This window comes from Anolis carolinensis, chromosome 6 (assembly GCF_035594765.1).
Source record: "Anolis carolinensis isolate JA03-04 chromosome 6, rAnoCar3.1.pri, whole genome shotgun sequence".
NCBI classification, from domain to species: domain Eukaryota; kingdom Metazoa; phylum Chordata; class Lepidosauria; order Squamata; family Dactyloidae; genus Anolis; species Anolis carolinensis.
The window spans coordinates 50,809,903-50,837,066 of record NC_085846.1 but is presented as its reverse complement, the minus strand read 5'-3'; the positions used below and the strand labels follow the sequence as shown (position 1 = coordinate 50,837,066).

The window sequence follows — 27,164 nt, the reverse complement described above, 5'->3', positions numbered from 1 at the left end:
ATAAAATTCAGGAAATGTCTGACAATTTTTTTCATACACTGAAACTTTTATGTGCAGGCTTGTACAAATATACACTTTCAGCAGGCCATATAAGGGCACTGCCAATGACAGCATGACCAATCAGTTGTCAGAATGTATATTTCAAAAACCATCATGCCTTTTGCTTACTCTTTCTCATTCAGCAGTCTGCCCCAGTCTGAATGCATTTAGAAGAGGCAGTAAAAAGGAGTGCTATGAACAGTCTAAACAAATGAATGCCACTGAAACAGCAGACTAACTGAATTGGTTTTTAACTAGCAAACACATTCAGAGTAACTATGGGCTGTACATCATGGAGATATTTTTATTGATGAAATTCATGATTTGAATACCTGACTAATGGCTACAGAGAAATCTAACTACTTCTAGGCTAAGGAGACCAGATGCCCTATATGAGCAATATTTCAGGTATCTGAAATTTGCAGTAGCTGCACTGAGGACAAAGCTGTCAAAATGGAATTTGACATCTTCTTCCATTAGGGCCTTTTTTGCTGGGGGTGTATAATCAGCTGCAATTGTTCTTTCACTGATCTGAGAAATTGTTATTAGGAGTGGTTGAAATGAATGTGCAGTCCCAGAGATTGCTTTCCTGATCTTATTCTGACCTTAGTTTATGTATGTTTTTTTTTTCTTTATTGCAGTAGCAGTCCGACAGCTCTTTGAGGGTTGAACCTGTTTGTATTCATTATTGCATTTATAATTATTTTCTGCCTAAAGAGAGGAATTAAGAGTCATAGCTTGAAATTAATGGGATTGCTTTTATATATTGAGGCAAGAAGACTATGGATATGTCCTCTCCTTCATGCTGCCTTGAGAAAAAGGAAAGGCAGAAGATGAGATTCTTGACTAACAGAATAAAAAAGATTCTTTTACTCCCATAAGTTCTGTCAGATTCCCCTTTGATTGTGTTATCATGCTGAGATTTTAATTACACTGCTTTTAAACGATGACTACAAGCTGTTATTCTACTACAAGCTACCTTGAATATTTTATTGAAAATAGACATACAAATTGTGTAATTGAATAAGTTAGCAGTTATATGGAATGGAATTATTGGGCTACCATTTTTGAAGGAAAAGGTCAGATGAATAATTTACCCCACCCATCTTCACCAACTGCCTCTCTCTGAAGAAGGATGTTGACAATCCTGGGAGCACAGCCCTAAAAGCTGATATTCTATCGACATAATGATCCTTGCTGGAAAGTTGGATTTCAAATGGATCAAGGCGCTCATGGTGCTATCCCAAGCTCCATGCTAAAAGATACTGGATGACACTGCAACTTTAAGAATGAGAAAGATTTGAACCTAGTTCTTTCTGCCCTCATATGTAATACTCTAGCACCTGAAGGAAGGGAAAACGGAATTGTCTTTTTTGGAGACCTCCAATATCACTGTTTGTTTATTTGAGCCTGGATAAAAATTCATTTCACCTATTGATAACTGGCAAATAGAAGGAGAAAACGTGGAGGCAGTGACAGAGTTTATATTTCTAGGCGCGAAGATCACTACAGATGCAGACTGCAGCCAGGAAATCAAAAGACGTTTACTTCTTGGGAGGAGAGCAATGGCCAACCTTGACAAAATAGTGAAGAGCAGAGACATAACACTGGCAACGAAGGTCCGCATAGTCAAAGCAATGGTATCCCCCATAGTAACCTATAGATGCAAGAGCTGGACCATAAGGAAGGCTGAGCGAAGGAAGATAGATGTTTTTGAACTTTGGTGTTGGAGGAAAATCCTGAGAGTGCCTTGGACCGCAAGAAGATCCAACCAGTCCATCAGGAAATAATGCCCGGCTGCTCACTGGAGGCAAGGATATTAGAGGCAAAGCTGAAGTATTTTGGCCACATCATGAGGAGACAGGAAAGCTTGGAAAAGATCATGATGCTGGGGAAAATGGAAGGAAAAAGGAAGAGAGGCCGACCAAGGGCAAGATGGATGGACGGTATCCTTGAAGGGACTGGCTTGACCTTGAAGGAACTGGGGGCGGTGACGGACGACAGGGAGCTCTGGTGTGGACTGGTCCATGAGGTCACGAAGAGTCGGAGACAACTAAACGACTGAGCAACAGCAAAAATTCATTTGAATCTCTAGTCTTTAAACTGAAATGAGGTATCTTGTGTAAATTACCTCTGGATTGTGGATTAGATTTTCCCTTGAACATGTGTTTTATCTCACTTTGAAGCTACTCAGATTCTATACAGTTTGCAAGCCTGTAACATGATGAAGGGCCCTGTCCTACCTTCCCTTCATATGCACAAGCATACACAAATGCCAGATTGTTCACTGGGATCAAAGAAAGATCTTTGCAGTATGTTGTTGTGTTGGAGGGAAGTCGAATTTAGACTAAGGACCATGGATAAGAAGAGTCCTGCCTGGCAAGCATCTACGCTAACACAATCCCAGTTTCAAATTAAAGGACACACTCACCAGAGCTGAAGATAGGGGAAAGGCACTTTTAATTATAATCTGGCCAGGAAAAGATGCATGTAAGGCTTGCACCAAAAATACAAGCATAACCATGAATACAGAGACATGAGACTTTATACACTTGGCAGCTATTCAAACCTTCCTACTTTGCCCATTCCCTTCCCTGATTGGCCAAAAGAGAGGCTAGCTTGGATCTGAACCCTGGCTGGCTGGTGTTTCAGTGACATTGCCACCTCCAGGCAGGGATTCCCTGACGGGGGGAGGTGATGGAAGAGGATTGGCCTGGTGAGGGCAGTTCTCCAGGGAGAAGATGAGCCCCAGAAAGCCTATGCCTATATTGGGAAATGCAAATGACTCTTCAATTGGTGTGATTGTTCCAATGTTGTGTGATGGGGAAGTTTCCTGGGAAAGAATGGCGGGGAGCCTTGAGACAAAGGATGATGATTTCCTTCAATCAAGCTTTGGATGTTAAATAAAGGAATTCTGATTTGTGTACATAGTGATTGTGCTTCTTTTTTGACAATCAAAGCCCTGACAGACCGTGCACAAAGAAACCTCACCTCCTCCAAGGTGAACTAAACCACCTAAACTGGGCTCTACAGGCCAATGGATACTCCACCACAGACATCAGAAGAGCTACAAGGCCAAGAACAAGCCATGAGAGCCAAGACAAAGATCCACCCAGAGGAAAGGTGTTCTTAGCATACATCAAGGGAACCACTGACCGCATAAGCAAACTGATGAAAAAGCACAACCTACAAACTATCTACAAACCCACAAAGAAAATCCAACAAATGCTACGGTCAGCGAAAGACAAGAGGGATCCTCTCACCTCTGCAGGAGTCTACTGGTTACCATGCAGCTGTGGACAAGTCTACATAGGAACCACCAAACGTAGCGCCCAAACACGAGTCAAAGAACATGAAAGGCACTGCAGACTACTTCAACTAGAGAAGTCATCCATAGCAGAGCACTTGATGAACCAACCTGGACACAGTATATTATCTGAGAACACAGAAATACTTGACCACTCCAACAACTATCATGTCAGACTACACAGAGAAGCCATTGAAATCCACAAGCATGTGGACAACTTCAACAGAAAGGAGGAAACCGTGAAAATGTACAAAATCTGGCTACCAGTATTTAAAAACTCAAAAATCAGAACAGTAGATGGGAAGCAACACTCTGAGGGCACAGGAGCCCCAAGGACGGCTAATGACTCTGAACAAAGGATGCCCCCCAGGCAAGAGACAAACCTTTCCAATGCTAACTGGGGTGATTAACTTGCTTCCAACTGACAAAGGATTCTTGTCACACCCTGGACTCTCCACAGATATGTATTTACCTTCCTTGCCTAGTTTATCCATGCCTCACAACCTCTGAGGATGCCTGCCATAGATGTGGGCGAAACGTCAGGAGAGAATACTTCTGGAACATGGCCACACAGCCCGAAAGACATATAACAACCCTGTGATCCCGGCCATGAAAGCCTTCGACAACACAAAAAGTAGAAAGTTTATACCTTTTGCGAGAAGTCCACTAGTGCAGATCTAGTTCATACATGCGCTGATACATGCACAGATCTTTAATAATAATAATAATTATATATATATATATATATATATATATATATATATATATATATATATAAATGAAAAATAGATTGGCTATTTGGCAAGGGGATTGGCTGCTGCTGGTCTGTCACAGGGTTGTAGATGTCCCACAGAAAGGGAGAAAGGAAAACATTTCATTTTTATTTTTATTTTTAATTTTGCTTTGGTGTCCTTGGTGAACTTTATATCCTTAGGGTGGGGTTGCTGTATTCAATAACAGGCGTATTCCAAAATTTCCAGCAGGCCAGAAGGAATGGTTTACCATTCTTCCACTGCTTGTTTTCTTTTAACAATTTCCTTGGTGTTGAGTGCAAAATCAGGTCTGTTCTCAATGTTCCCGCATACTGAGGGTGTACTTGTTGAGAAGCTCGTGGAGCTCAATCTTTCTCCATTCTACCCACCCTGTGCCCTGACTCATCTCCCTTTCCTTCATCTCAAACATTGATGCCCCAGTATCAAAAAGGTGAGGGGCATTGATATTTCTGCAGTGTAGAGCTATTTTGACATTAAACCTGCATTTCCGTGGTTGCACCTCTGCCTCCAGTTTGAGGGGAAAAATCCAATCTTACGTATGGCATTGGGAACACTATCTTAGAGTTTTGTTTCTAGAGTTTTCCTCCAATAAACCTCTCAAAAAAATAGCATCCCTAAAAATAGAAGGCATCCTAAAAAGGATAAAGCATTGGCTTAAAATGAAATTTTACCTGGTTTGCCTTTATTTAACATATTGATTTAACTGGTATGCTGTAGGGTAAGGGCGCATTAGAAGATTATCTGTTTTACAGGAATGCTCTTAGACAACACACAAATTATTTTTAATAGGAGAATTTACCAGTGGATTTTGCCTGCTCTAATCATTTTGGTTAGCCATCTGGAGCAGGGTTTTTTAAACTTTTTCTAATTGCAATCCTTTTCTGCCCAATAAATTTTTAGATTCCAGGTATTTAAATATATAAAATAGGCATAAAAGTCCAACATTTACTGAAAATAAACTAGCATTTGTAAATCTTGCTAAACAGGATTTTTTGTAGAGTACAGCTGAAACATTTCCCACAGTCCACTTTAGCATATCGTGTTGTTGCTAATAGATTTCTGTAAATGGGCGGCATTGAAAAACCTGCTTTTGCCAAATATTTCACACCTCAGCTCTGAGCTAAAGGGGACTACTTTTAGAGTTAGGAAGCAGTGATCTAGAACAATGAATCAATTACATGAAATAAATAATGTTTGTTGAAACTTGATATATGATTAATAGAGATCAGGGTGGAGTACATAAAACATAAATGTGCATTAAAGGCAGTCCCTAGGTTACGAACAAGATAGGTTTCTAGGTCTGTCCTTACATTGAATTTATATGTAAGTCAGAACAGGAACATTTAAAGTATTTATTCCAGCCATTTTTTCTAGTTTTAGATAACATAAGGAAGGATTAACTCCTCTGCAATTTTCCTTTTAATTTCTGTGAGACTGTTCAGAAGATTTCACCTCACTTTCTGTCCCTGTGACAATTGGATTTTGAATATTTTGGCTTCTCGTGGATACAAGGATACAAAAATAAAGCTTCAGTGGAGACACTTTTTTCCCATGGCAACTCTTCTAGGAATGAATTTCTCTGCCTAAGGCTAGATTTTCTCTCACTTCCTGTTGTCTCACCCAGAGCCGGCCCTAAGTATTTTTCAAGTGTAGGCGAACAGAATTTTGGCGCCCCCCCCCCCAAACCAATCACTGAAAAATAAAAGTGTTGGATAAGCTAAAATGTTGGATAATAAGGAGGGATTAAGGAAAAGCCTATTAAACATCAAATTACATTAAGATTTTATAAATTAAGCACCAAAACATCATGTTTTACAACAAATCAACAGAAAAGGCAGTCTCGACTGCGCCCCCGTATGTTTTGCACCCGAAGCGACCGCTTAATTCATCTCATTGTTGGACCGGCTCTGGTCTCACCCCTGTTTGTAACTAGTTGTATATAAGTCAGATGTTTCTAACTCAAGGACATGAAGACATGATTGAATAAGGGATAGCTACTTAATTTATGTCAGGCTGCTGTCAAGAATATAGAAACAAATTTAAAATGAATCAGTTGATTATCTTCCTGTCAGCTTTTTTCACTGTACAACATTCACAATAGGAATCAGAAATAGCATGGTATGGATTATTGTGATTGTGGTATTTCATCAACATCTTTATACTAGACTACTGTCATTTGCCTGACAAAAAATGTTGCTCAGCATTAAAGAATGTAAAATGTATTTATATATATACAGTAGTGTCTCACTTATCCAAGCTAAATGGGCCGGCAGAAGCTTGGATAAGCGAATATCTTGGATAATAAGGAGGGATTAAGGAAAAACCTATTAAACATTAAATTAGGTTATGATTTTACAAATTAAGCACCAAAACATCATGTTATACAACAAAATTGACAGAAAAGGTAATTCAATACGTGGTAATGTTATGTTGTAATTACTGTATTTACGAATTTAGCACCAAAATATCACGATATATTGAAAACATTGATTACAAAAATGGCTTGGATAATCCAGAGGCTTGGATAAGCGAGGCTTGGATAAGTGAGACTCTACTGTATATACATATAATGAAATACAGAAAACATGTTTTAAATAGACACAGTAGCCAGTGGTGTTAGATGTAGCAAAGGCATATGGCAGGACAATAGAGGCCATGGCAAGATCCTGACACCCATGATAATTTTATCTTATTTTTGTACTCATAATGCAAAAAAGCTAACATTCTCATCACCACTTGGCAAGACAACAGAACCAAGTGGTTTTCTAGGTACAGTAGAGTCTCACTTATCCAACATTCTGGATTATCCAACGCATACAGTAATTACTACATAGCATTACTGCGTATTGAACTACTTTTTCTATCAAATTTGTTGTATAACATGATGTTTTGGTGCTTAATTTGTAAAATCATAACCTAACTTGATGTTTAATAGGCTTTTCCTTTCCCCTCCTTATTATCCAACATATTCATTTATCCAACGTTCTGCCAGCCCGTTTATATTGGATAAGTGAGACTACTGTAATTACTGGTACATCTCATAGTTAGTACTTGACACTATCTGCCAAGAATGTCTTTACTCCATTTTATAATTAGGTTGAAACCCCTGGAATTGTTAGTATGTCTTATGCAGATGAGGATTTTACATCATGTTTTAAATGAATATTTTAATGTTTATACCTTATCTTTTTGCCCCAACTTTTTATTCTAATTTTCTTCATCCAACATTTTATAATGTTTGTTATAGTAGAACACGACACTTTGTGTATTGCTATATGTTTTGTTTTCCATAGAAAGCTGATCTCATTTGAATAACTTCATTTTCATTTTTAATATTGAAAAAGCAGCAGCACACATGATAATCTGTTCTTATGGTTGATCACCCTTTCAAAAAGATTCCAAACGGAGGATAACAATATTACAACCAAAAGACAATAAACTACACTTTAACCTTGGCATCTGTTTGGGTTTCTGCCATTCTTGTAAAGCCTATATCTACTAGAGATGTGCACGATATGTTCCCTTCATTTCCTTTGTCCATTCATTTCATGTCGACCGTGCATCAACACCAGTGATTCCCAAAGTGCACGCTACTGCCCCCTGGTGGGTGCTGCAGCGATCCAGGGGGGCGGTGATGGCACCTATTAGGACAAGGAGGCGGGGCCAGGGGAGAGGCGGGGCTTCTTCCCAAGTGCCGGAGACAGGGCTGAGCCCCTGACGTGCCTGTTAGGACACAGGGGGCAGAGCTAGAGGAGTGGGCGTGGCTTCTTCCCAAGAGCCCGAGACAGGGCTGAGAATCTATACCTCTCCTGAGGCGCTTGTTGGGACACAGAGGGCGTATCTAGGGAAGGGGGCGGGGCCTCCTTCCAAGAGCCCGAGACAGGGCTGAGCCTCTATACCTCTCCTGAGAGGCCTTTTAGGCCTAAACGGCGGGGCTAGGGGCAGGGGCGGGGCCTCTTCCCAAGAGCACAAGACAGGGCTGAGCCTCTGTATAGCTCCCCTGAGGCGCTTGTTAGAACACGGGGGCGGGGTATAGAGGTCCAGCCCGGTCAGGCACTTGGGAAGAGGCCTCGCCCCCTCCTCTAACCCCGCCCCCTGTGTCCTGGAAGGTGCCATAGGACAGGGATAGAAGTTCAGCCCTGCCTCAGAGCTCGTAACTCCGCTCATCCCAGTCCTGGCCGCCCATTTGTGTCCCTGCCCACCTCCCCTCACAGCCCTGCATCTTGGACTGGGGGAGAGGCTCAGCCCCGCCCTCTTGAGCAGGAGCCATGCCCACCCCTCTAAGCCACGCCCTCTTTCCAGGGGGCGCTGAGTAATATTTTTTCTGGAAAGGGGGCGGCAGGCCAAATAAGTTTGGGAACCACTGATCTACACGTATATAAGGGGGGACTGCCCCTAAAATAGCCATTGCTGCTGCTGGGTGCTGGGGCTGGATACGTTGCTGGCTGCTGCTGTTGCTGTGTCTCCACTTGGGCTTGCCTTGGCTTGCCTTTTTTTTTGTGCCTTGCCTTTCTGGTGCGGGCACTGGGACTGGGAAATTTTGAGTGCTGGCTGCTGCTTGACTTACTTTGAAAAATTTTCCTTTCCTTGTTGGGTTTCCCTTCTCCGTTTATCTCACTGCCTGTATTGCCTGCCTCTGCCTTGCTTCTCTGTTTCCTTAGGGTACAATAAGGAGAGGATAGTGTTATTATTTTTAGTACATTTTTGAAAGCAGATACGTTTTTGTGCTTTATAATCCCCAACGCTTGAGTGCTCTGCTTCTCCTTGCTGGCGGTTTGGAGTTTTGCCTGGCTGCAGTGCTGCTTGCCTTATTTTAAAAATTTTATAACTTAATAATAAAAATAAACAATATTAGGGAAGGGGCTGGGATTTTTCAAGTGGGTTTGGCTGGGGGGAATCTTCCCTTTCCTTTGGGCTACAATAAGGATAGCGTTATTATTTTTTATACTTAGTATATTTTTGAAAGCAAAGATAGTGTGGCTTTGTACTTTTGTAATCCCCAACCCTTGAGTGCTGCTTCCTTGCCTTGCACAATGGTTTGGGGTTTTGCCTGGCTGCAGTGCACAGGGTTTGGCTGGAGAGTGCTTGGCCCTTGGGAAAAGTATGTTTCCTTTCCCCTCCTTGGTTAAGTTTTTTGCAGTTTTCTGATCCCCAGCCCTTGAGAACTAGCTCCTTCCTTCATCGCTGAACACAAGCTAGCATCCTTTGGATGGTTGGATGTTGTGTGTTGCCCTTTTAAAGGGAGACTGGCTGCATCTGTCCAGGCTGCCAGGGCGGCCAACTTACCTCATCCTAGATCCAGGAAGGTCCCCCAACCCCTTGTTCCCCCCTCAACCCCTTTCCAACAGGAGTCCTCTTATTCTGCCTCCAACCCCTGTTCTTCTTTAAGGGAAGGGGTGGTACTTCGTGCCCTAGCAAGCAATTCCCCATTTCTTGACTTTTAAGGATTAGGGAGCACACAGCCTACTCCTTTCATTTCCTTCTTTAAAGGGGGCGTGTGAAGTGGCTCTTTGTGGGGTCTAGTGGCCGGCTCTGCCACGCATTGAGCTAAAGTCATGCCATGACATGGCATGCTGACAGGAGAACATGTTCTGTTTGACCCCCAGTCATGGCTAGATTTTACACAACAAACTATGAAGAACGTTTTCTTATCCACCCACCCCAAAAATCAGCAAAAAGCTTTTGAAGGAATTGTTTGATGATGTAATATTTTTATTAAGAAGAGAAATCTTGGGGCTAGGCACCGGGCTTTATGGGTGCCTGATTGGCAGCTCCCTTCTGGCCCTCCTTCTGTTGCTGCAGAAGTTAAGAGGGCTGGGCTGGGAGGAAAAGGGAATGCTTTTATAGGGAATTTTATTTTCTAAAAATGAAAAAAAAATGCTAGAAATCGGGGAAAGACCCAAACATTTTAAAAGTTGGTGAGTTAAAAGGGGTTGATATGCCCTCAGTGTGTGGCGATATTCACCCCTCTAGCCCTATATCTGAGTGGGGGGCAACTATCGGAAGCCCCTCCTATTGCTGCCAATGGCACGAAAATGTTAGATTTTTTCATAAGAGAGATGAAAATTCTATTTGTATAAGTGGTCCGTGTTAGTTAGCAGAAACAAATACGAAAATTAGACAAAACGAACTGCAATTCCATACAAATGGAGAACATTTTCTCCTTCTGCAACTCCAAACAATAAAAATCAAAGAATGATTCAAAATGGTTGCAGATTCAATTCTTACTTGCAGTAACATCAGTTTTGGAAAATAATAGTGGGTTAATGTCTCTCACCTCTTGGTAGCTGAACTGTGAAGTGCCACAAGCCAGCATTTTGTCTCAAATACTGTTTGTGGAATTTCCCAGAAATATACATTCTTTAACTACCAGTTAGGCATGGGCAAATTTATTGGAATAGTTGTAAATTGGAATAAAATCGTATTTATTCTGATTTGCGAACGGGGTTCCGAAGCGCCTTAGGGCTTTGGATTTAACCCGTGATTTTGAAGCGTTGGAGCCCATTCTTGTAATGGGCTCGTCATTTGTTCGGAAATAAAGCAATGCATTTTTGAAGCAACCAAACTTGGTTTTCAGGGAGGTGCAGCCTAGCCTGGGCTTGCCTCCCTGACCAATTGCTGTGCACATTAATGTAAGGGGAGGGGTTTGGATGTCCTCCCTGAAAAGCGCCTGTGCAAGCCACGAGGCTAACATTCAGGGCTGGGAGGTTGTAGGGAGGGGTTGGCTTTGCTGTGGCTGCTAGCTGGACTCTTTATCTTTTGCTGCCTGTGACTCAGATTGCCCACCTGCCCCTTTTTTTTTCATGTCAGGAGCAACTTGAGTTGCTTCTGGAGTGAGAGAATTGGCCATCAGCAAGGATGTTGCCCAGGGGACGCCCGGATGTTTTGATGTTTTTACCATCCTTGTGGGAGGCTTCTCTCATGTCCCCACATGGAGCTGGAGCTGATAGAGGGAGCTCATCCACGCTCTCCCCGGGTGGGATTCAAACCTGGCAGCCTTCAAGTCACGAGGCTTTGGCCTATTGTTGTTGTGGGGCAGGGCAACCATTGAAAGAAGAACTTCGAAGAAAAGGATGAGAAAGGGGGTATTTTTTTCTTTTAAAATTTTAAAATAAAGAAGCAGGAGAAGTAAAGTAACAGTGGTGGTTGAGAGAGTAAAACTAGTGACACATTCTATTTTAAATTCAAGCATTAAGCAAGCAGCTACAAGAAGCTTTTTTTAAAAAAGTGGAAGTGCTATCTTGTTGGTACTAGGGGAAAGGGCTTATTTTTTGTGTGTTTGTTTGATTGGTCTTGGTCTCCTCAAGGCACTCCAATACCCAAGTTACTCTCGGGTCAAACAAAGCCCTTGCTTTGTGTGTGTTGGTTTGTTTGATTGCAACTCCCATCGCTCACTGAACCCAAATTATCTTGGCACTCTAAAGTCTGGGGTGCCCGGCAAGATTACTCTGGGTTCAAACAAAGCCCTTGTCTCTCTTGCTTTGTGTGTGTTGGTTTGTTTGATTGCAATTCCCATTGCTCACAGAACCCAAATTAGCTGGATGCTCCAATTCGGGGACCCAGCCAAGTTACTTTGCTGCTTTCAAACAAGGCCCTGCTTGCCTCTCTTGCTTTGCTTTGTGTGTTTGTTTGTTTGATTGATTGATTGGCCTCCTCAAGGCACTGCAACTCCCATCGCTCACAGAAGCCTAATTAACTGAGTGCTCTAAAGTCAGGGGTTAAGATCAGATATAGAACAGCTAATCTTGTTGTTGCTTCGTTTACTATGAAATCATCTACAAGGCAAATGAGAAATTCTTTGAACCTGGTATTCTTGGCATAGTTGTCTTCCAACAAATATCAGGATTCCTGAAATCTCCCATTATTACTGTGGCCAAAACTTACTTCATATTCTATTGTTTATGAAGCCAGGAACATTACATCCATTAAAAAAATTGATAAAGGATATGAAAATGAAGGTCATGAATAATGAATATTTCCATTGAATAGTTTCACTTTTTCTCTTCCCTTCTCTCAGATGTTGGAGCATTTTTTGAAGAGGGGATGTGGCTGAGATATAATTTTACGAATGCGGGGAACAATGTGAAGGACTCAGGTAGCCGAACTCTGTTAAGCTCAAAAGACCCTGAGAACACCATATCGGACCTCAGCCTGAAAAAAGAAGAGCTCAGTTTTAGCTTCAGCACTAACAAAGCTCCCTGTATCCTTCTATACATCAGTTCCTTCTCCCAGGACTACATGGCAGTGCTGGTGAATCCCTCTGGTAAGTGATTTACATGTCACTGTACTTATGTAATAAATTAATACATATCACCCAAAACTCTTCCTGAACTTAGAGCAAAGTGGAACAACTGGATCTTAGTTGCAGCTTGCCTAAATATGATACATTCACCTAATTCAAAGCACTGGGTTTGACCTCTACATTTTAAAGAGTTTTGACTGAGGTTATTTGAAGGAACATGCATTGAGATCAATAGTTGGGCCACTTAATATCTGTAATCTTAACGAACATCAAAGAAAGAACCTGTGTAGTGCTCTCTACCTAATGGCTTTCCATTGTTTTAAAATGACTTTTTAAAAGTTGATTGTTTCCTTGACATTTAATAAAAAAATTATATATACGTATATATGCTTTTGTTAGTAATTTAAAATTTTGTTTTGGTTAACTTCAAAATCTCTGTCCTTAAATCTGTATAAAAATTATCTTTAATACTCTTTAATGTTTCTCTGTATAGAAAATTTACAGATTCGATACAACATTGGAGGCACCAAAGAGCCATATAATATCATTGTAGACCACAGGAATGTTTCAAATGGCCAGCCACACAATGTTAACATCACACGGATAGGAAAGGAATTAACTCTCCAGGTAAATATCTTACTCTGGGTCCAATGGGCATTAAAATATGAGTAATGCTAATAATGTTGCATGAAACACAGTATAGCATAGTATGGTAGGAAGGGATTGCATAAATTATCTTCCTCAAGTCTTCCGATAAGGAACCCAAAGGTTCACTGACAGATGGTTATCCAATTGCTCTTAAAAGGCTGCATGAAGAAGAGTCTACCAGGTTCCAAACGAATCTGTTACATTGTTGAACAGAATATTAGAAAGTTTAAATCAGATTCTCTTTCCTGTAATTTAAATCAATTGATTCAAATCCTACTCTCTGAAGAAGCAAAAAACAAGCTCATTCCATAACTCTCATATATTGGAATATGTTGATCATATCACCTATCACTCTTCCTTTTTCAAGTTCAACATACTCTAGAAAATGTATTTTATTCTGAATAAAATGATGCACAATCTACTGAATTGTATTATGCTCAAGAAAGTAAAACATTTGTCAGGTTTTTTTTTCTTTTTCTTCTGTTTCTTCTCCTCACCTCCCTATGGCTCTCAGTTTATTTAACCATTATTTTCCATCTTCATAACATGACTATTCTGACTCAATAACTTGGCTGCAAGTGTAAGGCTGTGGAGAGGTAGCTTCTTGCTAGAAGCGTCTATGCTGAGTGGGTCTGAGCTGCAGATGCAAATGCACACTACTGATTCCTTCTGACTCTGCAGGTAACTTGCTGTGACTGTATCTCTGGAGATTTTTTTTTTTCGTGTCAGGAGCAACTAGAGCCGCTTCTGGAGTGAGAGAATTGGCCGTCTGCAAAGACGTTGCCCAGGGGACGCCCGGATGTTTTTGATGTTTTACCATCCTTGTGGGAGGCTTCTCTCATGTCCCCGCATGGAGCTGGAGCTGAAAGAGGGAGCTCATCTGCACTCTCCCTGGGTGGGATTCGAACCTGGCAGCCTTCAGGTCAGCAACCCAACCTTCAAGTCACAAGGCTTTTATCCCCTAGGCCACCAGAGGCTCCTTGCTCTAAGCACAGCTGGAGAAGCTAACACACATGCCCTGCAAAACCGATGGCAACTGACAAAGAACTATATCAGATAACTTGTCACTGTCCTCATTTTTTTCCAGTGACTGATGTCCGGCTACGTAACAGAAGCTACACAATGTCACTCTATGCAGTAAATCTAACTATGCGTTTAACTGTTTCTCTACTGGAATGCTTACCGAAGCATTGCATACACTTGCTTTAAACAATGAGTCAACATTTCACACTACACAAACCATCACTCTGACAGTCTCCAGATGCAGGGTGGCATTAGAGACGCATTTAGGTACCTGCAAGGCCGATCTCAGAAACTTTGACTGAACCAGCTCTAATGGGGCAAAACTGGGGAATGGGCCCAGCTGAGCTCCATACAGGATTTGGACTAGTGTCTTAGCTTCGAACAGTTTGAGTCCTGCCCATGTAAAGTGGCCCCTCTTGACTTAAGATATTTAAGAATTGCAACTGAGCTTCTCTGGACAAAGTTGGATAAATTCATTTTTCAGTACTTATTGCACTTGCACTATTACTAACTGCTTGTCATACAATTCAGAAACAATCTAAATTAGATTTCGTGCATGACATCTATTTATAGTATTGTATTGTAAACAAATTGCAGGACTTCCCGATAATGTGCAACATGCTTGCCTGCCAACACTTCCTGGCAGACTTGACCACTAATTCAAGAACTTGTATTGTGTGTGTCCATTTGGAAAATAAAGTGACCATTACAACTTTAACTCTATGCTGCACAACAACATTGTTTCTACTGTCCTCTTATTTTTATTCAACACCCCCCCCCCCTCAGTTGTACTTCTAGTTACTACTCCCTCCCCCCAATCATGCCAGTGCCCCCAGGGTCCAATATCACCCACAAGGACCCTGCCTCTTATTTCACCCGGCAATCCAAAGAACTGAGATAGCCCTGGATAGTTAAAAATAAAGACTATTGGATATATAATAATTTTCAGGGGCACCTATTTGTTGGGTCAATATCATATTTTGTGGGACTGGAATTTTCTACTCTAATGTCATATCAAAGGTATTGCCCAAACAAAGAACTTCTGTTCTTATTTATTTCACTGGGAATGATCATATCATGATAAATTCCCTACTAAAATTAAAAGAAGTATATTGGATTGATTGTCTATAATTTTGCATTGATTGTTTTTAAGCAAATTATAATAGTTTACCATATATACTCGAGTATAAGCCGACCCGAATATAAGCCGAGGCACCTAATTTTACCTCTAAAAAAACTGGGAAAACATTGACTCCAGTATAAGCCGAGGGTGGTAAATTTCAGAAATAAAAATAGATACCAATAAAATTACATTAATTGAGGCATCAGTAGGTTAAATGTTTTTGAATATTTACATTAAGCTCAAATTTAAGATAAGACTGTCCAACTCTGATCAAATCATTATTCTCATCTGCTTCAATGTAAATGTGCTTATGTATCCTTTTAATAATAATAGAATAAAATAATACATGTAATAATAATAATAATAATAAATACAGGAAAATAATACATGTAATAATAAATAGAGTAAAATAATAAATGCAATAATAATATCAGAGAAATAGAGATAAATAGAGAAAAATAATAAATGTACCATATATTCTCGAGTATAAGCTGACCCAAATATAAGCCAACCAGGACCCTCACCCGAGAATAAGCTGAGGGAGGCTTTTTCAGTCTTAAAAAAAGGGCTGAAAAACTAGGCTTACACTCAAGTATATACACTATTTATTTTAACAAACGGATGTCTTTAAAAACATTTGCAACATCTTTATTTTTCTCATTGTTCATGACTTTGTTAAGATATAATATTATTTTCAAAAAAATAGGTACTCATAATATTTGTACTGTTCAGGGTGCTATTATATTTAATAGAAATAACTGTTACAACATGAAACAGCAGAAACCCTTCCTGTAGCTTACATCTTCATAGCCACTAGATGGCAGTAGATCATAACTTTTTGAAAGAATTTGATCCTGCTCAGCCATTCAGGAAAATCAAATTCTAGGTTTCCGCAGAACTATTTTTTTAGGAAACTATTTTAAATATATATTTCAGAAAAAAACATAATTATATTGTGAAACATCCTCTACTCCTGTGGTAGTTCAAAGAATCGTTTTGTGTCCTCCCTTTTCCTGCATAGATGAGTATAATTAGCAATTTTGACATAAACAGTAGACAAATTCACATCTGTTGATTATCATGGTATTTGCCAGTTAGTAGGGTGTTTCTGGATTAATACTACCAGTCCACTGATATACACAAAGTCATCAGTAACCATTCCCAAGACTGCACTTTCATCAGCAACTTTCTTCTTCAAAATAAAAGCAACAGTTTTAATGTGTAGTAACTGCTGTTATTTCCTTCATTCCTGTTTTGCCATCCTGCAATCCAACACTCAACATTTCCATAGCAGTACTTGTAGTGGGTCTTTCGTGTCAAACAGATTAGAACTGCCAATAAGTGTTATTCGCAGGGAATCTCTTAGACACAATTGATAACACTTGTAAATACTGTGCAGAGGAAGGCATGGTAAACTTCTTTAAAAAAGTTTTTTTACCAAGAAAACTGTATGAAGAGACAATTCAAAGTGAAACAAGATATTGTGCCAGAAGATGAAACTTCCAGTTTGGATGCCACTTAATGAGCTACTAGATACAAACTTTATTACAGTCCACAGACCCAATTGGTTTGGCAGTAAAAGGTGTACAACTGCAAACAAATTAATAAACAAATTAATAAACTGATAAAACTAATTTTTGTGTGGTGGCCTCACAACTCCAGGCATTCTTGGTAGACACTGATTATCTGGACCCAGTGCAGTCTGGAACTGAAACAGCCATGATCGCCTTAGTAGATGATCTATGCTGGATAGGGGGAGTGTGTTCCTGTTGGTTCTTCTGGACCTCTCAGCAGCCTTCGATACCGTAGACCACGTATCCTTCTGGGATGCCTCACGGGAATGGGTCTTGGAGGTACTGCTTTGCAGTGGCTCCACTTCTTCCTGGAGGGTCGCTCCCAGAAGGTGTTGTTGGGAGATACCTGCTCGACCCCATAGCCATTGTCTTATGGGGTATCGCAGGGCTCAATACTGTTTCTCATATTGTTTAACATCTACATGAAGCTGTTGGGAAAGATCATCCAGAGTTTGGAGTTCGGTGTCATCTGTACGCAGATGGCGTTCAACTCTATCACTCCTTTCCACCTGCTACTAAGGAGGCTGTTCAGGTCCTAAACTGGTGCTTGGCAGCTGTGAAAGTCTGGATGAGGACAAACAAATTAAAATGGAATCCAGACAAAACAGAGGTACTCCTGGTCAGTCGCAAGGCCGAACAGGGTATAGGGTTACAGCCTGTGTTGAACGGGGTTACACTCCCCCTGAGGACTCAGATTCGCAGCTTGGAAGTTTTCCTGGACTCATCGCTGAGCCTGGAACCCCAGGTTTTGGCGATAACCAGGGAAGCTTTTGCACAATTAAAATTTATGTGCCAGTTGCACCTGTACCTTGGGAAATCAGACTTCGCCATGGAGGGTCGGGCCCAGCCAGGCTGCGGTGGGAGTCCTTTCAGGCCATGGCGAAGGCCCAGCCAGCCTGGCTGGGCCTTCGTTGCAGCCTGGAAGGACTTTCCCACCACAGCCTGGCTGGCTGGGCCAGGGAGCACGGCGCGGGAGGCGGGGCCAGACCTGGCCCCGCCTCCCACACCGCGCGCCCTGGCCCCACCTCCCATGCTACACGCCCTGGCCCCGTCTCCCGTGCCACTAATTGACCCCCTTGGAGGGACAACTGATTACCTCCACTTCTGGCTGTCACTTTCCTTTTTATTCGCCATCTCCTACACCCTCAGAGTGCTGGTGCACATCTCTTCTAGAAATTTGGAGGGTGGGCATGGACCTGCATAGCAATTTGACGTCGGATTCCATGGTAAATACTGTATAATCACCTTCCTGTCCTTGAACCAGTTCCAGACATATCAATCTAATCACTAATGCTGTAAAACTGGTTTCTCCCAAATCAGTTCCAAACCGGCCTAAATGGTAAGTGTAGATGTGTACAAATCTTCTAAGAAACTAGCTTCTATCTTTTATTTTTTCTTCAGTTGGACCACTATCCTCCAGTTGTCTATACCCTTCCAGGACCATCAAGCCTTCAGTTCAGCTCACTCAAGTCTCTGTTTCTAGGAAAAGTAATAGGTAAGAATCCATTTTATTTCTTTGTTTGCATACAACTGCTTATGTTTAAGCAGAAGGCTTTAGTTGATTAGCTGTTCAGCAATTTGTGATTCGATTATTTTTTCTAAAAGTGACTGGGAGTACTACACCATAAAAAGGAATGGTTGGGTATACAAGACCTTACTAAAATGAGGTTAGAGGCTGGTTGATAATTACCATATTTACAGCAGCCTAATGCTCACCTTTTTGGCTAAATTACATTGCCAAAATTGAGGTTTGCATTAAATTAGATGGTGCGTTAGGATCACTTGAGTGAAGAGGCCTGGAGGAACCTGGAACCCCAGATGCTGAACAGTGTGTAGAGACTGTTTCAGGTGGTGGTGGCAGCCACAGGGATCCATCACACACAGAAGAGGAGGAGGAGCATCCAACTGGTGACCCAGTCATTCCTGCCTCCCTGGCAGCCCTCGAGATCTCATGCTCCTGCCCCCCCAGGTTCAGTCCCATCCTGTTCCCAAATGACCTCATTTAGTAAATGTCTGAGCTTTAGAAATGCTGGACCATGGTCCTTTTTAAATTAGCAACTCCTCATGAGAAAGAGGTGGTTATCCTTTCTGTTCCAAAGAGGCATGAAGAGGGGTCAAGAAGATGATAGAACCTTTGGAAGTAGGATGTAATATCCTTTCTTCATATACAATGGAAAACTTGGAAGAGTGTAGGGGAGAAATACCACTGATGAAATATTTTTCTTTTCAATTAAATGAGACTTTTTACTTAATTATTATGTCAGGAAGCATACTAATTCTGTAAAAGGAAGATTTCATTGTAAAACAGCCTACAGCATTAGACAATAATTAATTTCTTTGCAACCCATAGACCTATAAAACATTTTAATCAATTGATGGATCTACACAAAAAAATGTGTTCTGTTGAAGCACATTATATTCTTCCATTTTCTAAGTGAATGTGCTTCATTTAGATTTTAATAAGCCATGGTGGCAGAATGGGTGAAACTCTTGTGAACTGCTGACCTGAAAGTTGCCAGTTCAAATCCATGAGATGGGATGAACTTCTATCTGTTAGCTCTAGCTTGCAGGGACATGAGAGAATCCTCCCAGTAATACATCCTGGCATCCAGGCCTGTAGCGAAGGGGGGGGGGGGGTTAGGGGTTCAACCCCCCCCCCCCCCCAAAATTTTCAGGTTAAAAAAAAAAATCTGGTTTACTCATGAATTTTAACTGGTTAACCAAATCCCCATGCTAAGTCTATGAGACGTAAAACATTAAGAGTCCCTCCAGGCACTATCTCAAGCAGATATTGACAGGTCTGAACCCGGGGGGGCGGGTGGGTCAGGGGTTCAACCCTCCCTGAAATTTTCAAAACCCCTCCCGAAATTTTTTTCTGGCTAAGGCCCTGCTGGCATCCCCTGGGCAACGTCTCTGTAGATGGCTAATCCTCTCACACCAGAAGCGACTTGTAGTATGTTCTCAAGTCGCTTCTGACACAATAGAAAATTAGATTTTAATATAATTTAATGCAACTCTTTTTTTACTCTGAACATAAGTGGAAAAACTGGCTCTTTTAAATATGTGCCCTGACCTCTGAAAGTGGGTTGGAGGGGAAGGAGGTTCTGAGATAAGTTATGGTGGGAAGTGATTTTAACATCCTTGTCTGTCAAATGTGGTGGTATCGCCTTTTTGTTGTTGATGGAAACCTGCTTCACCACCAGGAGATCAAATGTTGTGGGGTGCTGGTCTCATTTAAGCCCTTTCCCCTTTTAAGTACTGTAATAACCTGGATTTGAGTCATTAATCATATCATATCATTTAAAATATATATGACCATTCAAATGGAGAGGCTAGAGATTATGAATGAAGGCAGTCTGCATTTTTTCCCATGCTTTGCACATAATGGAAACTTTGTGGATATGATGTGTAATCTCAGAGGTTCAGGAGTGTTAAGAGGATTGTAGCTGAACCCAAAGTAAGATCATAAGAAATCAAACAATCGTCTCGACATGGAATAGAGACCTTACTAAATTCATCTGGCAGGGTAAAAAATCACAGATAAAAATAAACAATCTCATGGACAATACTCCTGTATTGTTTTCCAAAAGTCTGTAGCTTTTTTGCAGGTCTCTGAAGTATGTCCCCATGAAGGTAATGCACCAGGGATCATCTCTTTTTTGTTTTTGTTTTTATTGATACAGCTATTTAATTAACAAACTTTTGCCACACAAGTCTTATCTCGATATACATTATTCCAAAAGTCACTTTACCTTATATGCCACTTTATACATTTCTTAGATGTGTATCTCCCAATGCCCATACTCTCTGCCTCATTCCACCTCTCTCCTGGAACAGCAATTCCAAATTATGTCATTGCATCAAATTAATCATGTGGAAGGCCTGGTTCAAGGTGCTATAGCTATCATATCCACCAGTTTTATCGCTTAGAATAGACCATTCCCTATATCAGTCTTGTTTTGTATGACTATTCAAAAACTTGTTTTTCCTTTGATTAATGAAATCATTGATTATATATTATTATAGAGAGAGAGATAAGACCACCAATCTTCCAAATCCCATCTTGTATTGTCTCTCCACCCTTGGGCTATCATAGCCTGTATTGCGGCTATCATGTATCATAGGATTTCTGCCTATATTGAGAGACACGAATCTGGCTTTATCCCACTGTAATTTTTTCCCTATTATTTCATAGAATCATAGAATCATAGAATAGTAGAGTTGGAAGAGACCTCATGGGCCATCCAGTCCAACCCCCTGCCAAGAAGCAGGAAATCGCATTCATAGCACCCCCGACAGATGGCCATCCAGCCTCTGTTTAAAAGCCTCCAAAGAAGGAGCCTCCACCACAGTCCGGGGCAGAGAGTTCCACTGCCAAACAGCCCTCACAGTGAGGAAGTTTTTCCTGATGTTCAGGTGGAATCTCCTTTCCTGTAGTTTGAAGCCATTGTTCCGTGTCCTAGTCTGCAGGGCAGCAGAAAATAAGCTTGCTCCCTCCTCCCTATGACTTCCCTTCAAGTAATTTCTTCTATTACATTTCTGATTTTACTGTAATAGTTCTGAATTTTTCTACAAACACCACTGTGACTCCTACTGGGGAATGTAGAGGAGTTATAGTTCACCTACACCCACAACACTATGAACCCAAACAATGAAGGGTCTGGACCAAACTTGCCATGCATACCTGATATGCCCAGATTTCAATACTGGGGGGTTTGGAGGGCAATGGGCCTAGACATTTGGAAGGCGTAGGTACCGGGATTTATAGTTCACCTGCAATGAATGCCCACTCCGAACCCCACTGATGATGGACCAGGACCAAACTTGCCACACAGAGCCCCCATAACCAATAGAACATATTGGACAAGTTTGGGGGAAAGGGAGTTATAGTTCACCTGCATCCAGAGAAACAGTGACCCCCACCGACAATGGACCAGGACCACACTTCGCACAGAGAATCCTCATGACCAACTGAACATACTGCAGGTGTTTTTGGAAATGGGCCTTGATTTGGGGAGTTGTAGTTCACCTGCATCCAAAGACCACTGAACCCAGCCAATGACGGATCTGGACCAAACTTGGCACACAGACTGAACATTGCCTGCTGTGGATACTGACAGATGTTTTTGGGCAATTGTCCCGGGACGCTGGGAGTTGTAGTCATTCACCCCCATCCAGAGAGTACTGCACCCAGGCGATGACCAGCCAATGACAGATCTGGACCACACTTGCTACATAGGCCCCAAAATGGCCAACTTGCAGGATTTGGGGAGGATTAAGCCACCATTCTGGGAATTGTAGTTCACCCACTCCAAACAGAATACATAACATTGAAAGACAAATAATACCATTCTCAAATGACCCGGGCACCGCCGGGTCCCCAAGCTAGTTTAATAATAAATCTGTAGCTTTTCTGTACAGGCTGTACTGCTTGCTGTGTAAAATATGAGCACTAAAAGATTGTAAAACCATGTTATCATTGGTGAAAAGTTGTTCTTACAGGAAAGTTCTTAAATTGATGACCTGGTGTGAACTGACTTTATTTTCCTGATATAGAATACTAGTAACATGAAAAGAAATCAAAGACTATACCTGTAGAATTTTGAAAGAGAAAAATCCATCCCATGGCTTTCAGTTTGCCTGTAAGGTTTTTAGAATCCATTTCTGCAAGAAGGAATAAGTACTTCAATCAATTAGAAAATCCACACCGGATTTTCCATCTGCCTTCACCTGCATTTCTCTGTACAGCGCTAGGGTGGGGGTGTGTATTACTACTGACTGCAATCAGATAGCAAGAACTCCTCTTTGCAACAAAAGGGGAGGTTCATGCACTGAGATGCACCAAGTTTGGCAAATCCTTTTTCCTACAAAAAAGGAGTAATTACCTGAAGGGACAGTCTGCAAGAATAAAGAACAGGTAAGCTATATGGGAGATTATTCTCACTGGTATGCAAGGTACTTGCTTCCTTTTTTTCTAGTCCCAAGGATGTGTAAGGAAAATGAACACAGGTTTTTTTTAGTGTTCTTAATTATTAATCCAAACTGATAATTCCTTCTTTAAGCTCATTTATAAACCTTCAAGGTGTATGTCTATACAGTATTTGTTTCCTTTTTTCTGAGGTTCTATTTTGCCAGCTTTGCTACAAATCATTCGAATTCCAAAAGAATGTCAGTGTTGTGATGGTGTTGAAAAAACAGGCCCATGGGACCTTAAATTTATTGTTTCCTAAGCTCTTCAGAAATGAATAAGATGCAGCTCCATCTTTTGCCTCAACAAAGCTGAATCATTTAGGCATCACCTGTATCAGAGGCATATACAATGTGCCTCTGAGATTAATTCCTTAAGATTTTTAAACCTCATTGTAATGTTTTTTTTCTGATCATAATCAATCATGTCAACAAGAAACAAAGAAGTCTGTTCATGATACATTTCACTGAATGATTCACATATGCATATGATATTTCCATGGGCATGTGTACATAAATGTATATGCAAGTGTGTGCATGAGAATTTTAAAAGTCAGGAAAAAAAGTCAGAAAGGCTGATGCTTGTTTTCTCCATTCTCAGAAAATAGTACATTAAAACATAAAATAAAACAATATATAAAAATGATGGGTGGACCACACTATTTCATGGCATGCAGACAAAATTAAACCATTCTAAGCTTCAGTCATTTTAAAATCAAATTAGCCTATTTTTTGTTGATGATACAGTAGAATTTCACTTATCCAACACTCGCTTATCCAACGTTCTGGATTATCCAACGTATTTTTGTAGTCAATGTTTTCAATATAATGTGATATTTGGTGCTAATTTTGTAAATACAGTAATTACAACATAACATTACTGTGTATTGAACTACTTTTTCTGTCAAATTTGTTGTACAACATGATGTTTTGGTGCTTAATTTGTAAAATCATAACCTATTTTGATGTTTAATAGGCTTTTTCTTAATCTCTCCTTATTATCCAACATATTCACTTATCCAACGTTATGTTGGATAAGTGAGACTCTAACATTTTTTTGTGTGGAGATGGCTACACTTTTGGATAGTTCAAAGCAAAAAGGATTAGGTAAATTCATGGAAGCTGTTTGTATTGTGTAACAATGGAGATTAGCAATGACAAACCAAATTCAAACTACTTAATCAGAGAAGTTTATTTCTGAAAACTCACTAAACAACAGGATATTATGATCATGTCCTTCCTGTGTTTCTGAGGACCCTTCCAAAAAGGCCCAAAACGCAGGACCTGTCTTGGTTTTACCTGAGGCATCCAAATGAATTATCTGGTCAGACACTTGTCTTTATCTAAGAGCGAGACAGAGCTGTTTGGATCAAGGCTACAAGAATGGAATCTTTTGCCACTGTGATGAAGATTTAACAAAGTATTTTAGCCAAACTGACAATCTGACCTTGTGCTGTGAAATCAACGGATTGCTTTGTGCTTTTGGATGCAACCAAGGCCCAAGACAATGGCAAATGACTCAACAGTCTTGAAAACTGTTTTGCTGCACAATGGCAATATCTACCCTTTCCTGTTGGACATGTCATTCGTATGAAAGAATCACATGAGAACATGCAATTTTTGCTGAGCCGCCTTTATTTCTCAGCACAACTGGAATTTGTGTAGTGACTTTAAGGTAGTTGCCATTCTATTGGGACTGCAGCTTGGTTACATGAAGTATTGCTGTTTCCTTTGCGAGTGGGACAGACAAGCAAGAAATAATAATAATAATAATAATAATAATAATAATAATAATAATAATAATAAACGTTATTTATACCCCGCCACCATCTCCCCAACAGGGACTCGGGGCGGCTTACATGGGGCTATGCCCAGAACAATACAATATAACAAAATATAATAGAACAACAAATCATAGCACATTAAACAACACAATAAAATAAAATATACACTACATTAAACAGGATCAAAATAACAATAAAACCAAGGGCGGGCCACATGAACACTAGATTAAAACTCGAGGTGAGAAAGGAAGTAGGAGTAAAAACCACAGAGGATAGGGTCATAAAGTGGCGGTGCAATCTGGAGGACAAATATTGAAGGAGAGCAGCAAAAGGGATGTATGTAGTGATTACTCTCCAAAGGCACAACGGAAGAGCCATGTTTTCAGGTCTTTCTTAAAGGCTGCTAATGTAGGGGCTTGCCTAATCTCACCGGGCAGTGAGTTCCACAATCGGGGGGCCACAGCAGAGAAGGCCCTCTCCCTTGTTCCCACAATTTGCATTATATCAGAAAAGACTGACCTCTCCCCAATAAATTGGTTCCAGGGCAGAAGAATGTCACACATGACCCATTGGCTGATCCAAAGAAGATATTTCTTCCGCCTTTACACATCAAACTCTGGCTAATGAAAAACTTTGTTAATGCAATGAACAAACAAAGCAAAAGGACAAACAGAGGAATTACCAAAAGGAAGGAAAAACTTTCAAGAACCCCAAAAATACAATGATATCACAACCTACAACTGTTGATAAACTCTATACGTTAGCTGGTGTGTGATGAGAAGTTGCTGCTAACTGGGAGATAAATAAGGTTGAACATTGAGAAAGCCATCCACTACATGGCTATCAGCCTCCTTCCAGTAGACTCAAATCAAAGAAAAGCTTCATGAGAACCACCACTCCTCTTAATGTTCCTCGAGCAACAGTAAGAGTATCCCTCTGGGCAGCTAAGCCAGGAAATCTCAAATGGTTGGCTCCCCACAAGAGTCTGCATCCAGGGGCAAACCAAGAACGGGCAACTTGGAAGTCCCTGAACAGACTCAGAAGTGGAGTGGGCAGATCAAAAGACAATCTGGCAAAATGGCTCTACCTAGGAGAATCTTCTACCATGTGCGATTGTGGAGTAGAATAAACCACTCTAGATCTGTATGCTTGCCCACCTTGCCCTGCCTCGTGCGCAGAGGAAGAATTGTTTAAAACTACAGACAATGCAGTTGCTGTTGCCCATTTTTGGTCTAAAATTATTTAATCGCTTGTGCTCCCTCTATTTTATCAGTTTTATACTTATTTATTATGCAATACTTTTGACATGAAACAAATATTGCTTTGTTTTGCATCTAATAATTTTAAAAATCTCCCCCAACAGGAGACTTTCTTATACTCCCAGATAACATAGTCTACTGTCAAACAGTTCTTATCATCAAGTTCCTCCTAATGTTAAGATGGAATATTTTTTCCTTTAATTGGAATTGCCATGATGAGTTTGCATTTTATTTGTTCTGCAGTCAAGGAGAAAATGAAGTAGAATTCCCTGTTGCAACACAAATATACTATTTGAAGTGTTATGCCTTGAAATGTTAATTTTCCTACAAAGAACAGCTCTAGAATATCTGTTGTACTAATACACTGTTGCCAACATATTGTAAAAGTAAATACATGTACAATAGAGTCTCACTTATCCAACATTCGCTTATCCAACGTTCTGGATTATCCAACTCATTTTTGTAGTCAATGTTTTCAATAAATCATGATATTTTGGTGCTAAATTTGTAAATACAGTAATTACTACATAACATTACTGCGTATTGAGCTACTTTTTCTGTCAAATTTGTTGTATAACATGATGTTTTGGTGCTTAATTTGTAAAATCATAACCTAGTTTGATGTTTAATAGGCTTTTCCTTAATCCCTCCTTATTATCCAACATATTCACTTATCCAATGTTCTACCGGCCTGTTTATGTTGGATAAGTGAGACTCTACTGTATGTGAAAATTGATTTCAAGATCCATTGACAGCAATGTACCTGTGTCATTTTTGTAATAAAAACACTAAATGTTTAAGTTAATACTCTATACCTTTGCTATGTTATGCCCTTCACGTTTTACATGTTTTCAGAATTCATGCTAAAGTGGGATAATTGTGGGCTGTCAGATACTGTTAGGGTTAAACTCCCATCAGTCCTAGTCATTATGACCAATATTCAGAGAAGACAGGAGTTGCAGTTCATCAAAGTCAGAAGCACATAGATTTCCCACCTTTCAATTTGATCTGAAATACACATTGATATTTGTATAACAGCAATGGAGATTGTCTATGGAGATTTCTGACTGTATTTTCAAATAAGACTCCTTTTGCTAGATTTCATTATATTAAATGACAATATTTAACTTTTTATATTTAGAGTGTTCAAAGTAGTTATCACACATAGGCATTCCTCCTTCAAAATGCTTGTTTAATTTCTGGTTCTAAACCTTCTTTTTCCATTTAATATCCCCATATTTGACTTTGAACCCAAGTATATCTTCTAGCCTTTCAGAATGAAGTTCAGAATTCATTACAGCCGCTCTTATTGTGTACTTGAACAAGCAATTTATGCATCAGCCTGTTTTAAATTGTTGTGTTAGTCCATCTGTTATCACAGTACAGTATTCCCAAATGATGGTAATGCTGATGCCTATTAGCCAT

At 40.4% G+C, this 27,164-nt stretch overlaps 1 protein-coding gene across 2 annotated transcripts in view; it reads left to right on the top strand.

The window, feature by feature from the left end:
- The window catches only part of cntnap2 (contactin associated protein 2), a 924,912-nt gene that overhangs the window by 866,543 nt on the left and 31,205 nt on the right, over window positions 1-27,164 (top strand). For both annotated transcript variants that reach the window (XM_008112904.3, XM_008112906.3), the window contains 3 exons: window positions 12,137-12,382; window positions 12,855-12,988; window positions 18,131-18,224. In XM_008112904.3, coding sequence (XP_008111111.1) covers window positions 12,137-12,382; window positions 12,855-12,988; window positions 18,131-18,224 — 474 coding nt within the window. The remainder of the gene's footprint in view (window positions 1-12,136; window positions 12,383-12,854; window positions 12,989-18,130; window positions 18,225-27,164) is intronic.